This window comes from Tamandua tetradactyla, chromosome 16, assembly GCF_023851605.1.
Source record: "Tamandua tetradactyla isolate mTamTet1 chromosome 16, mTamTet1.pri, whole genome shotgun sequence".
Lineage (NCBI taxonomy): Eukaryota > Metazoa > Chordata > Mammalia > Pilosa > Myrmecophagidae > Tamandua > Tamandua tetradactyla.
This window is the reverse complement of record NC_135342.1, coordinates 79033863-79051040: the sequence shown is the minus strand read 5'-3', so window position 1 is coordinate 79051040 and position 17178 is coordinate 79033863. Positions and strand designations below refer to the sequence as shown.

General features: G+C 48.4%; 1 protein-coding gene across 1 annotated transcript in view; it reads right to left on the bottom strand.

Annotated features, from left to right (window-relative positions):
- The window catches only part of ATP2C2 (ATPase secretory pathway Ca2+ transporting 2), a 90734-nt gene that overhangs the window by 57609 nt on the left and 15947 nt on the right, over nt 1-17178 (bottom strand). Inside the window, exons 2-3 of the mRNA XM_077133201.1 lie at nt 8794-8904; nt 7271-7387 (exon numbers count right to left, since the gene is read on the bottom strand). Of these exons, the coding sequence (XP_076989316.1) occupies nt 7271-7387; nt 8794-8904 (228 nt within the window). The remainder of the gene's footprint in view (nt 1-7270; nt 7388-8793; nt 8905-17178) is intronic.

Below are 17178 nucleotides of genomic sequence, written 5' to 3'. Positions count from 1 at the left end.
CTCAACAAAATTCTAGCAAATTGAATCCAACAACACATTAAAAGAATTATACATCATGACCAAGTAGGATTCATCCCAGCTATGCAAGGATGGTTCAACATAAGAAAATCAATTAATGTAATACACCATATCAACAAATCAAAGCAGAAAAATCACATGATCATCTCAATTGATGCAGAGAAGGCATTTGACAAGATTCAACATCCTTTCCTGTTGAAAACACTTCAAAAGATAGGAATACAAGGGAACTTCCTTAAAATGATAGAGGGAATATATGAAAAACCCACAGCTAATATCATCCTCAATGGGGAAAAATTGAAAACTTTCCCCCTAAGATCAGGAACAAGACAAGGATGTCCACTATCACCACTATTATTCAACATTGTGTTGGAGGTTCTAGCCAGAGCAATTAGACAAGAAAAAGAAATACAAGGCATCAAAATTGGAAAGGAAGAAGTAAAACTATCACTGTTTGCAGATGATATGATACTATACGTCGAAAACCTGGAAAAATCCACAACAAAACTACTAGAGCTAATAAATGAGTACAGCAAAGTAGCAGGTTGCAAGATCAACATTCAAAAATCTGTAGCATTTCTATACACTAGTAATGAACAAGCTGAGGGGGAAATCAAGAAACGAATCCCATTTACAATTGCAACTAAAAGAATAAAATACCTAGGAATAAATTTAACTAAAGAGACAAAAAACCTATATGAAGAAAACTACAAAAAACTGTTAAAAGAAATCACAGAAGACCTAAATAGATGGAAGGGCATACCGTGTTCATGGATTGGAAGACTAAATATAGTTAAGATGTCAATCCTACCTAAATTGATTTACAGATTCAATGCAATACCAATCAAAACCCCAACAACTTATTTTTCAGAAATAGAAAAACCAATAAGCAAATTTATCTGGAAGGGGTACCCCGAATTGCTAAAAACATCTTGAGGAAAAAAAACGAAGCTGGAAGTCTCACGCTGCTGGACTTTAAGGCATATTATGAAGCCACAGTGGTCAAAACAGCATGGTATTGGCATAAAGATAGATATATCGACCAATGGAATCGAATAGAGTGCTCAGATAAAGACCCTCTCATCTATGGACATTTGATCTTTGATAAGGCAGTCAAGCCAATTCACCTGGGACAGAACATTCTCTTCAATAAATGGTGCCTAGAGAACTGGATATCCATATGCAAAAAAATGAAAGAGGACCCGTATCTCACACCCTATACAAAAGTGAACTCAAAATGGATCAAAGATCTAAACACTAGGTCTAAGACCATAAAACAGTTAGAGGAAAATGTAGGGAGATATCTTATGAATCTTACAATTGGAGGCGGTTTTATGGACCTTAAACCTAAAGCAAGAGCACTGAAGAAAGAAAGAAATAAATGGGAGCTCCTCAAAATTAAACACTTTTGTGCATCAAAGAACTTCATCAAGAAAGTAGAAAGACAGCCTACACAATGGGAGACAATATTTGGAAACGACATATCAGATAAAGGTCTAGTATAAAGAATTTATAAAGAGATTGTTCAACTCAACAACAAAAAGACAGCCAACCCAATTACAAAATGGGAAAAAGACTTGAACAGACACCTCTCAGAAGAGGAAATACAAATGGCCAAAAGACACATGAAGAGATGCTCAATGTCCCTGGCCATTAGAGAAATGCAAATCAAAACCACAATGAGATATCATCTCACACCCACCAGAATGGCCATTATCAACAAAACAAAAAATGACAAGTGCTGGAGAGGATGCGGAGAAAGAGGCACACTTATCCAGTGTTGGTGGGAATGTCAACTGGTGCAACCACTGTGGAAGGCAGTTTGGTGGTTCCTCAAAAAACTGAATATAGAATTGCCATACGACCCAGAAATACCATTGCTAGGTATCTACTCAAAGGAATTAAGGGCAAAGACACAAACGGACATTTGCACACCAATGTTTATAGCAGCATTATTTACAATTGCAAAGAGATGGAAACAGCCAAAATGTCCATCAACAGACGAGTGGCTAAACAAATTGTGGTATATACATATGATGGAATATTATGCATCTTTATGACAGAATAAACTTATGAAGCATGTAATAACATGGATGGACCTAGAGAACATTATGCTGAGTGAGACTAGCCAAAAACTAAAGGACAAATACTGTATGGTCCCACTGAAGTGAACCGACATTTGAGAATAAACTTGGAATATGTCATTGGTAACAGAGTTCAGCAGGAGTTAGAAACAGGGTAAGACAATGGGTAATTGGAGCTGAAGGGTTACAGACTGTGCAACAGAACTAGATACAAAAACTCAAAAATGGACAGCACAATACTATCTAATTGTAATGTAATTATGTTAAAACACTGAATGAAGCTGCATCTGAGCTATAGTTTTTTTGTTTGTGTTTTTTGCTTTTTTTATATTTTTTTATTTTTAATTTTTATTATTATTTTTATTTTTTTCTCTATATTATCATTCTATATCTTTTTCTGCTGTTTTGCTAGTTCTTTTCCTAAATCGATGCAAATGTACTAAGAAATGATCACACATCTATGTGATGATATTAAGAATTACTGATTGCATATGTAGAATGGAATGACTTCTAAATGTTGTGTTAGTCAATTTTTTTTTAATTAAAAAAAAAAAAAAAAAGATTTCCTTTCAGCCCTGGGCTCATCCCTGACTTTCCATCTGGCTGGTGAGAAGTAAGAAGGGAGAACACAGACACACACCCAACACGCTTAATAATGCACAGGCCCCTCCATTCTCCAGCAGCCTCTGAAGCAGGAGCACCTAAAGTGCACCAGGCATGCTCCTACCTCAGGGCCTTTGCACCTGCAGTTGTCCTGGCCTGCAGCACCTCTCAGCCAGATCCATGTGCGGCTCCTTGCCTGGCCTCATTCAGACCTCTGCTCAAACGACACCTCTGCAGAGTGGAAAGCACCTTTCCTGACCTCTGCTTGCCAACAGCCTCTACTTTCTACTCCTTGTCCTTGCTCACTTTTCCCACCACACCCACTGAGTACTGTATTACGTACCAAGTTGTCTGCCTCTATCACTGAAATGAGGACTTCCTGAAAGCAGAAATTTGGTTGGGCTGCTGCTCTATGCCCACTGCACATAAAAGGCGACCATTCAGAAGGAAGGAATGTTGGGAAACCTGCAGCTTGGTGGGACTGAAACTCCTGCTCAAGGTGGCACAGCAGAGCTGTGCTCAAGCCCTGGGTCTGCCCTGCCCGCCTGCACATCCCTTTGTTGGGTCCTTCTTGGGGCTTCTCTTCAACAACCCCAACACCACTGGGCAGCTCACTCCCTGAGAATGTACCGCACCCCAGACCCTGTTTTTGGACAAGGAACCCCTCCAGCCATGGGCTTAGGGCTCTGCAGTCTGAGGGGGTGTGGTAGTTATACTCAGTTGTCAACTTGGCCAGGTGAAGGTGCCTAGTTCTGTTGCTGTGGACAGGAGCCAGTGGTACGTGAACATCATCTGTTGCTGATGACATCTGCAGTCGGCTAGGAGGCGTGCCTGCTGTAATTAATGATGTTTGATTTAATTGGCTGGTGCTTAAAATCAAGACTTCAACATAGCACAGCCCAAGCAGCTCAGCACACCTCATCTCAGCACTAGCAGCTCAGCCCAGGCCTTTGGAGATGCAGAAAGGAATCACCTTGGGGAAAGTTGTTGGAATCCAGAGGCCTGGAGAGAAGGCCAGCAGAGATCGCCCTGTGCCTTCCCGTGTAAGAAAGAATCTCAGATGAAAGTTAGCTGCATATCCTCTGAAGAACTAATGAAATAAATTCCCTTTTATTAAAAGCCAATCCGGGGCGGGCCGCGGTGGCTCAGCGGGCAAGAGTGCTTGCCTGCCGTGCCGGAGGACCCCGGTTCGATTCCCGGCCCCAGCCCATGTAAAAAACAAACAAACAAACAAAATATAATAAAACAAGAAAATGTTTAAAAATGTTTCCCTTTCTTCCTCCCTTCCTTCCTTCTCTGTCTTTCCTTCCTTTCCTCCCTCTCTCTTAAAAAAAAAAAAAAAAAAAAAAGCCAATCCGTCTCTGGTGTATTACGTTCCAGCAGTTAGCAAACTAGAATGGGGTTGACTCTGAGAGCTGGGACAAGGCACCAGACCAGGTTCCACCTGGAACCCCAATCCCATAGTCTTGGCCATGCTCCCAAGGTCATGTCTGACCAGTTTTTCTGGCTGACTCACTAACACCAGCATCCTTCCCCCACAGCCTCCCGAACTTCCTCCTCTCCTCCCGTGAGACAGCCCCAGACACCTGTCTGACATGTGTGAGCCCCGGTGAGACACAGTCAATAGGGGGCCCAGTGGGGAGACCCCACTGCATGCTTGTGGGGCTGCCCTGGCCAGGGTAACCCGCCTCTTCCCGGCTCACCAGGATCCTTCTGCAAAGGGAGACAGGCGGGAAGGGGTAGGGATGGAAATCTCCCTGTGTGGGCAGCAGTTATAATTATAATAATTAATAATAATGATAACTGCAATAAACAGGACCATAAAAAGAATAAAAAGAACCAGTGTTTCTTGAGCACTTACTATGTGCCACGCCCCATACTAAGTGCTTCACCTGCATCATTTTGCTGAGCCCACCCAACCCTGTGACCCAGGTACTGTCATGTATTCCTGCTTCACAGACGAGCAGCCTGAGACTCTGAAGGAAACGGCTTTGTCCAATGATTCACACCTAGGTCACGTGACTCCAAAACCTGTCCCCTTAACTGCACCCTCAATTCAGCTTTATTAAGCACTGAATGTATGCCAGGCACTATGAAGGCAAGTCACATCCTTCTTTTCAGATAAAGTCATTATTAGTTCCATTTTATAGAAAGGGAAAACCAAGGTCAGGGTAGTTAAGTAACTTGCTCAAATTCATATGCAGCTGGAAAGGGGAATTTGAACCCGGGTTGACCAGTCGTAATCTCTGTTGTCTTGTGATTCCAGTGTGACAAGTCTTGGGTCACACAAAGGTAGAATTCCAATGGTGAGATTCCCAAGAGGTAGAGCAGCCCACCTTGTGAGGTGGTGAGCTCCCTGTCACTGGAGGAGAATCACGACATTTGGCACCTAGCAGGCACTCAGCAACTGTAAAGGATCAATAGGTGAATGCAGACTGAACCTCTACACTCATCGAGGGCACGACACGCAGACACCAGGATCCCCCTCCAATCCTGCAAAAAGGCCCAGGTGGAGCCTGGAATGCATATGCTTAAGACAAATAAGCAGGCTCCCAGCTCTCAAGAAATTTAGGAGATTTCCTTTCTGGAAGCTGCTGAAGAACCATTGCTGTGAAGCAGGCAACTATGGGTGGGCTTTGACAGGCAGAAGCAGGAAGGAGAATAGCCAGGAATTGGGTAAGGGGGAACTAGAGGAGGGGGCAGGGAGGGCAGAGCCGCTCAGGGGCTTTGCCCACTCCTGTGTCTGGGCAAGACCAGGCCAGAGCTGCGGAGGGGAAGCTGACCCACTGCAGCCAGTGTCCCAGGCCCTTTCCCTGAACTCCAACTTCTGGGAGCTTTGCCTGCATCTTTCCAGCGCTGGGGTTCCAGGAAGTTTCTGGGCTGGCCAGAGCCACCTGCTTACCCAGAAGTCTATTTTGGTGTCAAAATGCCTCAGTGAAGGACAAGCTCAAGAGAGTTGAGAACTGACCAATGAGCAGATCTGGGACTCCAGACCGAATGGAAGTTGAGGAGGCTGCAAGAGAGGCTGTGATTAGCCTCCTGATTAGAATTGATCAATCAAGAAAGCTTTCAACAAGGAGCCAATAGGAAGGAAGCTGAAGCTGGGGGGGGGGGGGAGGGAAAAAGTCTGGGGAGGGAAACTAAGGCAATCTAGCTGCTTTTGGGCATCTGGAGAATCCTGCCTGTTAACTGGGGCTCTCTGAACTGTAACAGGGAGGGGAGGTGGGGGACCTGACTTCTAGACTGGAACTTGTAGCCATGTCTACTTGAGACTTTTCTTTCCTCTTCCTGACGCTTCCAGGCAGTCCAGTGAGTGCCGTGGAGGGACCCCCAGCTTCACTTCCCAGCACTGCCCCCCCTGCTCTGTGACTGCGGTTAGCGCTGCCAGAATAAAATGCAGGACGTCCAACTACATTCGAGTTTCAGATAAACAAAGAACTTTTTTTTTGTAGACCTACATTAAACCTGTACTAAAAAACTGTTCCTTATTTATCTGAAACTCAAATTTCAATGGGTGCCTTGTATTTTTATTTGCTAAATCTGGCAACCCTGGAAGCCCTGGGCAAATATCTCCACCTGTGTGTCCTCCAGTCTCCCTCCCCCCAGTGCTGCAGTCGGTCCTCACTAGTCACAGGTTCTGTCTTTGTGGATTTGCCCACTCACTCAAATTTATCTGTAAGCCCCAAGTCAGCACTCCCGGCTCCTCTGCAGTCACCCACACGTATACACAAAGCAGCACAAGATCTGAGCTGCCAGAAGCAGATGTTCCCAGCTGAGGGTGACCAAGGTGATGCCCTGTCCTCCTGTTTCAGCTGCTCATGCTGGAAATGAATGCCCCTGTCATGGTTTATTTAGTGCCATGTTTTTAAATGTGTGTGTTTTGGTGGTTTTGTTGTTGAACACACTCCCCACCACACTCCCCGCCCCCAGAGTAGTGCTGAAGTGCTGTCTAGTGTCACTAAGACTGAGAAGCCTACAATGGGCCTCACAGAAAAACCAGGCGCTCGCTAAGCTTGGCTCAGGTGTGCATAGCGCTGTCGGCCGTGAGTTCAGTGTTAACAAATGATAACATATATCCCATCAGGTGTCTTTAAAGAGCAATACAGAAAGCAAGGTTATGCATCAAATGGTGGATGGAAATATTGTGGCCAGAGGCCGGCAGGAACTGAACCCTGTGTTTCCCCCAGGAGGGTTCAGCGTCCGCTGGTTCAGTGTTCACAGCGGCGACGTTAAAGAACCTAACTACCCATTACAACAGAGTGGACAGTACTCCACTGGGTTAGTGGGAGGTTAAGCTAGTGCCCATGAGGCATTTAGGAAGCACCTGCACGTGGAAAGCTCCGTAAACGTGGCCACTATCATTTATGATCACGGGTGCCTGGGCAGCCCCATATGCTGGCTGAGAGCAGCGTGAGAGGGGAGTGACTTTTCCCTTGCAGTACACTGCCGTACCTCACCCCCCAGGACTCCCCAGCCCACCTCCATTGATGTCTAAAGAATGAATGGCTCCACCCCACCTGGCCCAGGCTGGTTAGAGAGCACGAGAGTGACCGCTGTGGCCTGACCTGGTCGAGGTATTTCTTCCACACAGGTTCCGTGTTGCCAGCCACAAATTCATTCCAGCCGTGGAGCCGTCTGCGCTGTATCACCGAGAACTCTGACAGCCCTTGCTGCAAGTCCACCTGGAAAGACAGGGCCAAGCACCAGCTCACTGACCCGCCAGCAAGGACCGAGGAGCCCACCGCACACACGCCCCTCTCTAGAAGCTTCTATGAGGGGCAAGGAAGATGACTTTGTCTACGGGCAGAGTGGATTTGCACAAAGGCCTCAAGCAGTTAGGGACAGGGAGAAAAAAAACACACAATCCAAAGATTTTCTAATTATACCACACTACTCCCCTAAATTACAGCCAAAAAGAATGTGTTGGGCCTAAAATTCCAACAAATAGAATTTTGATTAGCATGGAATTCCAGAAATGCAGAAACACTAAAAAACAAAAACAAAAAAGCCTGTCTTTAGAAACCATTATAGCTAAAACTATTAACATCATGCATACACTGCATCAGACACTACTCCAAGCTCTTTATATATATTAATTCATTAAACACAGCCAATTTAAAAGTCAATACAATGTATGGAGATGCTGTGCAGGTCTTGGGCAGAGGTATCCTTGTTTTAAAAAAAATCAATGGAAAAAAATCAATGAAAAGAAAGTTCTCCTTGGTAGCAGCTGGGTGATGAGCTAACAGGAAACACTGCACTGATTTCTGGAAGAAAATCACGCCCATTCACCCAGAAAATGTCTAAGCAGAGAAAAGAAACTCCTCCCCCTCTCCAGAACCTAGCAAGCAGGACTGGGACCTCAGCAGACTTCAGAGACTCTCCAGCAGAGACGGGTGTGTAGCCTAAGTACCAATGTTCTTGCCGCTGTGACATGTGCCCTTTTATAGGGCTCTTTCGTTTGCTTTCCCAACGTGAGTTGGTTTCTGAGTACACACCTACATACGCACGTGTACACAAACACACAAACACACACACTCACACAGAAACCATTGTGTTTGCTCAATTTCTAGAAAAGACCATTGAAAGCATGGAGCAACGACGGCCCTCAGCCTCCAGGACCCTCGGGCCCTTCTTTGCAGGACAGTAAGTCAAGGTCATTTGAGAAACTGGTTGGCCTTGGGTCTGAGCGTCTTGCAGCAGCAGGGATTATAAAAGATGAAGGCTGGGGGAGGAGAGGGCTAAGTGCGCTTAGAAGACAAAGCACCCAGTAGGGATGTGTGGGCAAGGTGGGTCACTCGCTCTCTTTTTCTTCCTCTGCAAAAGGAGGTGTCCCTGGCAGCCTGGGATGGGCGTGTCTGGAAGCGAGTAGGCTCCGGGTCAGGCCCTAGCACGTCAGCATTCAGGACCACCATGCTGAGACCCCACACGAGAAACAGCCGCTGTTCGAAATCAACAGCATTTCCCAACTGTGCTCATTGAAGGCATTATAACATGCAACTTTCAAGTGGTTTTGAGGGCTTTGTATTGTTTTCTTTTCCATCTAAACACCTTCGCACTGTTGGCAGGGATGCAAATCAATTCTTACATAAAGTGCTTTTGCCAAATCTTCTTTGTGGCATTTGCACGCTTCCTTGGGCGGCAGAGCTGCCACCGACTTCTCCTTTTCAATGGCTTTCAATTCGCACTGTTCATCAGCCTGTGAAAAAAGCAGGATGGCTGTTAAGCAAATTGAAATTCTGTGCTGTCTTTTTAAAGTATAGCATACCTGTAGAAAGTGCACTTAAGTATGCAGCCCAAATTTCTATGAACGAATGCACATAGCCAATGCCCAGGTTGAGACACACACATCATCAACCCCCCAGGAGTTCCCTTGCGCCTCTGTCCAGCCTACCTGCCCCCTACTGTGACCTCTGTCACCTCCGATTAGTTTTGCCCGGGAGTGAGCTTTATTTAATTGGGAGCATGCAAGATCTATTTGGGTCTGGCTTCCTTCGCTCTCTGTCGTTAGTGAGATTCATGCATTGCGCTGCACCTAGCAAAGGCTCACACGTTTTCATGGGTGCACAGAATTCCATGATATGAGGATAGCACGATACATTTATCCATTTACCACTGACGGACATTTGGGGTTTGTTTCTAGTTGTTGGCTATTATGGATGCATCTGTGCATTGTTTGTTTTTTTCTGTTTTCTTTCTTTTGTTGTTGTTGTTTTTAACATCTGTTTTTAAGCAAAGCTATTTAGTAGAATCAGAATTTGCAAAGCTGCCAGAGCCAGGCAACAAGTTACATATTCAGAATTTCGAACCTTGAACTTCTGGGCGACTCAGCCAAGAATACCTGTATATTAGAGGGCAACCCTGCTGAGGGCAGGCGATGCCACAGCCTGGTTCTTGGAATCATTTTAAATAACCCAAGGAAAGAGGGAAGCCAGCCAGGAGCTGGGAGCATGACTGTTCCACGGTGAGATGCCAGGCCTGGGAAGAATCCACACACACGCCTGGAGGGGTTGGGAGGAAAGGGTAACATGGAGGGGACTTCAGGAAAGCCCCAGGTGTTTTTGCAAAATTATTCCTAGAATTCTGATACCCAGGACATGACAATCATCTTTTCCTTTTTAACCAGATTGCTGAGAACTGAGAAGGAAGGAGAGGGTGACATATCAACTAACCTCTTCCTTCAGCTGGAAGAGAGACGGAAAATCCCTCCTGTCCCACCCCAGCTCACCCCGCAAGGCCTGGTTTGCTTAGAAGAGCTGTGCTAGCCATGGCCACTTCCTGAAGTTGCCTCTGCTACCACCCAAGGCTGAGGGAGCAGGTCTCTCTGGGCTGACGGCACAAATCACTCAGCGCATTCATTAGTCCAGGGCTCGTAGGCGTTCCTTAAGTCTACACCGGGTTCTTTCTGAGCAAGGTTCACTTACAAGAGAAATGTGCACTTGAAAATGAGACAGAACTTCTTCCACCCTCAAGGCCCCATTCAGGCATACCGACTAAAGCCTCGATTCGCTACCCCCATAGTTCTCAGTCTTGCTATTTTTTCCCACCAGGATCACACCAAATCCATTTTCACACAGCAGCCTGCGTGATTCTGAAGCATGTAAATCCAATCATCTCTCTCTCTCTCTCTCTCACACACACACACACATCCACCCTCACACCATACTTGAAAACATTAGGATAGATTCCAGTTGCTCTTAGGATAAAAACCCAGCTCCCTTCAATAGAGCTGCACCAGAACTCACCTCATGCCCACATCCCACACCTTCCTTAAGAGAATCGGACTTCTGTTTGGGGCAGCAACACAACTGGCTAAAAATCTATTTTTTCCCCCAAATCTAAATCTACCTTTATTTGGTTGGTTCAATATAAGATGCCATCATCAATCAGAATTATAAAATTGTACAGGAGCCCAAAATACCATTAGATATTATTCAAGAATGACTCTTGCATTATCGAGCTTTAAAAACACACCTAAAAGTTGTACAGTCTGGCAGGTCCTAAGATAAATGGGACCTCATCAAAATGAAAAACTTTGGTGTCTGAAAGGCCTTTATCATGAAAGTATAAAGACAACCTCGCAATGGGAGAAAATATTTAGAAACCACCTATCCAATAAGGGTTTAATACCCAGGATATATGAAGAAATCCTTCAACTCAACAATCAAAAGACAACTCAATAAAAATGGGCAAGACTTGAATAGACATTTCTCAAAAGAAGACACAGAAATGGTCAAAAAGTACAGAAAAAGATGCTCAATATCAGTAGCCATTAAGGAGATGCAAATCAAAACCACAATAAGATAACATTTCACACCCACTTGAATAGCCACCATTTTAAAAAATGGAAAATTACAAGTGGTGGAGAGGATATGGAAAAATGGGAGCACGCATTCTTTGCTGGCGAGAATATAACATGGTGCAGCAGCTGTGGAAGGCAGTCTGGTATTTCCTCAGAAAGTTAAGTACAAAATTACCATATGACCCAGCAATACCTCTTCTAGGTATATACCCCAAGGAATTGAAAGCAGGGACTCGTACAGATATTTGCACACTGATATTCATAGTGACATTATTCACAATTGCCAAAAGGTGGGAGAAACCCAAGCGTCCATCAACCACTGTATGGATAAACAAAATGGATGGAATATACACTGGATGGAATATTATTTGGCCGTAAAAAAGGATGAAGTTCTGATACATGTGACAACATGGATGAAGCTTGGAGACATCATGTTGAGTGAGATGAGCCAGACACAGAAAATCGAATATTGTGTGATCTCACTGATATGAAATAATTAGAATAAGCAAACCCATAGAGTCAGAATCCAGAATACAGGCTACCAGGTGACAGGGTGGGGCAAGGGAAAGGGAAGTTAAAAAAAAAAACCTATTTCCTGGGCCCATGAGTTGCAAGTGGAAGCCAAAGCGGCCCCCTTGGAGGAGACCCTTGTCCCCCAGGAAAGGGCCTGTCCAGGGCCCCCTGCCCCGACGTGCCGTGCCCTTGGCGCCTGCAGGAAGCCTGGCCTCCACACAAATGTTGGGTCGATTCTGAATCACTCTCCCCCTCCCTGTAGCACATCCGAGGGACCCCTTCACGGCCCCGTACCACACCTAAGCAGCAGCTCACAACCGGGGGAGATTTGGCCCCCAGGGAACAGCTGGTGATGTGCGGAGATGTTTTTAGGTGTCACAACTCGGGAGCGGTGCTACTGCCATCTGGAGCTCCAGGCGAGGTCTCCTGGTCAGACCCCAGCGTGCCCAGGACGGACCCACCCAGAGAATGACCTGGCTCAAAGCGGCCATCACGCCAAGGCGGAGAAAACCAACATCAAAGATGGACCAGCTATTCTAACTTATCTTCCCAAACCAGATTTCCAACTTGCTGTCCCTCCCGGTGCCTGGACTTCTCCTTCCTGGCACAGCTGACATGGAGCAGGGATCCCTCACGGGCTCTCATCTGCTCGCACCAGTGCAGCCAGCTGGGGACGCGGGGCAGGGCTGGGTACCCGGGGCGGCTCCATGAGCCTCTGCTAAGCAAACCTCGGCACCAGCCAAGCCCAGGAAAGGGCTCGCTTCCCGCCACCCCTGCACGAGCCCGCTCCATCCTCGTGCATTCCCAGCTCGCTCCGCCCTTCCAGCCCGGGCAAGTGCAGCTCTGACCTCAGCTTCCTTGTCTAGGAAGTGGAGCCGCCAGTGCCTGCCTCATCCTGCTTGGACCTGATAAGCACTCAGCCCCGCAATGCTGGAACAGGCCCCAGCCTCTTGGGTGGGGCACAGGACACCGATGGGGCCATTGCTGCAGTGGCCTGGCCGTGTCAGGGGACTCAAGAGCAGGAAGCAGCCCCGCGCTAGACAGGCACGAGGCGTGGATTCGAATCCTCAGATGAGACGCAGAGGCCCAGCAGGACACTACCTGGGCCTGAAAGGTCAAGGGTCAGGTGGTCAGCATGGCTGGTAAGGTCCAGAAACACATGGCCAGGCGGCGCGGTGGCAGCAGGCGTCCCCACGGGTCCCCAGGCGCCCTGAGGTGGCAGAAGGCAGCACAGCCCCTTCCCCCACTGACACACCGAGGTGAGGTGGCTCAGAATGTGTCCATGACAAATGCCATCGCCCCCGAGACCTGGGGAAGAAACGGGCAGGTCCACCAGGCCAGCCCCCTGGCGTCTCACTGCGGGCTGGTCCCAACGCCCCCTCCTCTTACTTGCGGCCCCCTCCTCCTCTCTACATCTCACTGCCTCTGTCCACGCCATGTCCGTGTCCACCTCCTGCCCCAGCGGCTCCGTAGTCTTCCTGCCCGTGCTCCCCACCCTGTGCTCCCCACCCCGTGCTCCTCCCGCACCCACGCTCAGCGGGGTACTGCCCTTCAGAGCTGTCCAGACCAGAATCCCCAGGCCCCGGGAACACGTGGCCTCCCACGGCAAAGGGGACTGTGCGGACGCGGGGCAGGGTCCTGAGCAGGGAGCCCACCCGTGATCCTGGTGGGTCTGTGTCACCCGAGCATCCCCACTGGGGTCTGGACGAAGCCACAGCCTGGCGGCCTGGGCTGCTCACCCACTTGGCCCACAGATCCCCCCATGCCCGCCCACCTGGAATGTGGCTGCCGAACAAGCCTCCTTCTCTGCCACGTCTGGTTTGTTACCTGTTTAGGGCATGCCTGGTCCCCTGCGGCTGCCGATGCAAAGTTCCACAGACTTGAGAACCGCAGAGATGCGTTCTCTCACGGCTTCAGGGGCCCAAACCCAGGCATCAGGGCGGGCGCCTTCCGCGGGCTCCGAGGGTGAGTCCTGCCTCTGTGGGGCATCCCGGGTCCCTGGCTCACCTCCGCCTCTGCCACTGTCTCCACGTGGCTTCTTCTCCTGGTGCATCTGCGTGTCCTCTCCTCTTCTGATAAGGACACCAGTCGTTGGATTTAGGACCCACTGTAAATCTAGGGTGACTTTGTCTCGAGATCCTTAACTCATTACGTCTACAAAGACCCTATTTCCAGATACAGTCACATTTGGAGTGTCTGGTGAACATGAATTCTGGGGGAATGTTCAGCTCACGACCCAGAACTCAGGATTTTTTTACCACAGGAGTATACATAGATAACTTATTAAAAACCCTGTCTTGGGGACACATGTGAAAACGGTTTTCCTGGTAGGAAGTCAGGATCAAAACAACCTAAGCCCACAGGACCAGCTGACGAGGCCAACTCCCCTGGGCACCTACCTACAGGTCACCATCCTGACCTAAGACTCCCAGGCCACCTGCTGCCACCCAGACCCACACCCCCATGCCACGGGGCAGCTGTGGAACCCTAGCTCCACTTGCTCCTGGCACCCCCTGGAATTCCAGGTGTGGGACCAACCCCCATGTTTCCCTCCCACTCGTGTCTTAAAGTCCCGGAAATATCTTGCCTTGCCTGAAGCCTGCTGCCCCCAAGGATGCCACTTCTCTTGCAGTCCTTTCTGGTGTAGGCTACTTCTCCCCCTCTCCTCCCTGTTCTCTCCCCTCCTGGGTCTGTCTCTCTTCCTTTCTCCCTCTTCTCCTGTGTCTGTCTGTCCATCCCTCCCAGGCCTGTCCCCCCACCCCACCCCACCCTGGGTGGGACAGGCATTTTCCCATGTGGCCCCAGCAGCTGCCTCCAGGCTTCTGGCTTCCTGCACAGGATTTGGAGCCCTACTTAGGAGCTCTGGGACCTGCCGTCATGCACGAGGGTGAGCCCTGAGGCTGAGCACCGACAGCTCTTTCTAGAAGTTTGGGAGACAGGAGATGGAGACGGCCAACTGTACGTAGTCAAGAACACATAACAATTACGATGGTGATAAAACACCATGCAACTTTAGCCAAAATAACTCACATACATGATATAATGGCTAACACTGTGGATTCATCAGACCCCACGCCCAGCATGCGACATCCCCAATGTCATTCGGTCATCACCATGGCACTTTGATGGGGATGCAATTTTTACCCCCATTTTACAGATAAAGAAGTGGCTGAAGTGGCTGACTCTAGAGCCAGAACTTTTACTCATGCTCTGTAACACACAAGGTGACTTCTTTTTGGATTTTGTGTCTGTGGAGAATGGAGAAAATCAGTAGGGAAAAAACATTCTGGCTCTTCAAAGAGGAGGAGAGGGGTGGGTGGTGGGAGTGGAAGGTAAACCAGCCCACCTGCAGGTGGTCAAAGGTGGCCCAGAGACATCCACCTCCTTATCCATGGACAGGTGAGTGTGTGACCTTACCTGGCAAGAGAGACTCTACAGGTGTGATTAAGTTAAGGCCCTTGCGATGGGAGACTGTCCTGGACTATCCAGGTGAGCCCAGTGAACTCACAGGGTCCTTAGAAGAGGGGGCAGGAGAGGCAAAAGAGACATGAGGCCATAGGAGGAGGTCAGGGCTATGTGACTGCAGCCTGAAGAGGGAGGAAGGGGCCACAAGCCAAGGAGTGGGGGCAGCCTCTAGGAGCTGGAAAGCCAGGGAGCAGTTCCTCCCCAGAGCTCCAGAAGGAACCAGCCTGCCGACACCTTGATTGTAACCCAGACAGCCCCCTTTCAGACTTCCGACCTCCAAAACCGCAAGCGCATAAGTATGCGTTGTTTTAAGCCACAGATTTGCGATAGTTTGTTACAGCAGCCAGAGGAAGAAGATACTGCCTCCTTGTCTGCTCCAGGAAGCCTCCTGGGCCGTCCCACCCCACCCACTCTCCCCCCAAAGCAGAGAAAGAGTCCAGCTCTCTGAGCTCCCAGACTCCCAGCTCCTCCCTCTGCCCGGGCCCCTTGCTGACCCGCTCCTCTGCCTCCGGACTAGACCATGCACCGCATGGGAGCAGGGACAGGTCCTGCGCCCAGGAGCCGAGCAAAATGCCTGGCAAACAGAACGTGCTCAAAATGTTTGTGGGAGGGTGGGGTGGGGGAGGAGCATGGGGCAGAGCTGCCCGAAGAGGGCCAATGTCCCGGGGTGCTGGGAGCCACAGGGAGAGCAGAGGGAGGGGAGCCCAGGACGGCTGCGGCGCAGACAGCCCAAGGGGGAGAGGGTCAGGAAGTGCAGACACAAGGGGCCGCGGGGAGCAGACACAAGGGGCCGTGGGGAAAAGCCAGTACAGCTTTCACAGTAAATCAAGAAATTACTCAAACCAGCAGGTAAAATTCTAAGCTATGAAAAAGCCCAGATAAATTCCCCAAGGACAAAAGATTTAAGTGTTATAAAGGAAAGCCCACGGAGGCCAAGGAAGGGGGGCGTCTGGGTCACAGTAATGCCCCAGTGCCGGTGTCTTGGTTGGAAAACTGAAGCATGCCGAGGTCAGGTGTCAGCGGTGGGGGGGCTGGGTGAGGACAGGAGTCACCTTTGCAACTTCTCGGTAAATTTGAAGTTCTTTCAAAATAAAAAGCTTATTTAAATAAACATGCAGGGTATTCGAAGGAAAGAAAGAAACCACAAAAGTATAGACACCATGGACTACTTTTTTCAAAAATCTCAGTGTGAAAGAGGACTCGGCTAAATACTGGAAACAACCCACATAATAATAATCAGCCCCAATTATAAGGAGTTGGTTAAATTAATTATGGTACCATAATTAATTATGCTGTTACACTGAAATATAAATCTATATAGCAATGAGCACACATGGAGCCAGATCTTGATTTGTGAAGACATTCTCAAGAAAAGGAACCAGATTATCTGGGAGAAATGGCGAGTCCAGGGCTGGGCAGGAGAGGTACAAAGGAGCCTAAAATTCTTCTGCCAGAAAATAAGCAAGTACTCAAAGAGAGATGGGAAAATGTCAAAAGAACACAGAAGCCGGCTTGAAGGGGCTTCCTCTGGCCAAAGCTGGGACAATCTGAGGATCCAAGTAAATAACAACAGTAAAAAATTTTAACACATTTGATAAAAAGGGAACCCACGCACCTATACTAATACAAAGGAAGGAAGGGAGGGGAGGAAGAGGAAACGTTCTTTCAGTAGAACGCCAATCAATGAACGAGGAAGGAATGAGGGAATTAGAAAACCACCATTTAGCAAACCTCATAATAACTGATTCTTTTAAGCATTATCACCAGATGCTAAAAAGTAACAAGCGAAAATGGAATGAGAGCAGGATGTTGACAGTCTCAACGTGTCTCTCCATAAAATTGCTTCCTTGTGATATTAGTTCTGTAACTTTACAGCATAGAAACCTGGCAGATGCCAGCTCCACGGAGGGACGAGAGCCACCCGAGCAAGGGACAGTGGCCGCCTGTGCCCGCTGACGGTTTGCACTGAGTGAAGTTTGACAACTTCACTTCTGGAATATTCCTGCCAAATTCTTGACCTGAATCTAGCCACAGGGAGACATCAGACAAGCCAAAACTGACGGCGACTACAAAGCAGTGAGCGTAGACTCGCCAAAGACGTGACGGGCCTGAAAGCCAAGGGACGCCGAGGCGCCTTTCCCTACTGAAGGACACTAAAGAGACCTGGCCACCGCACGCAGCCGCGGCCCACAC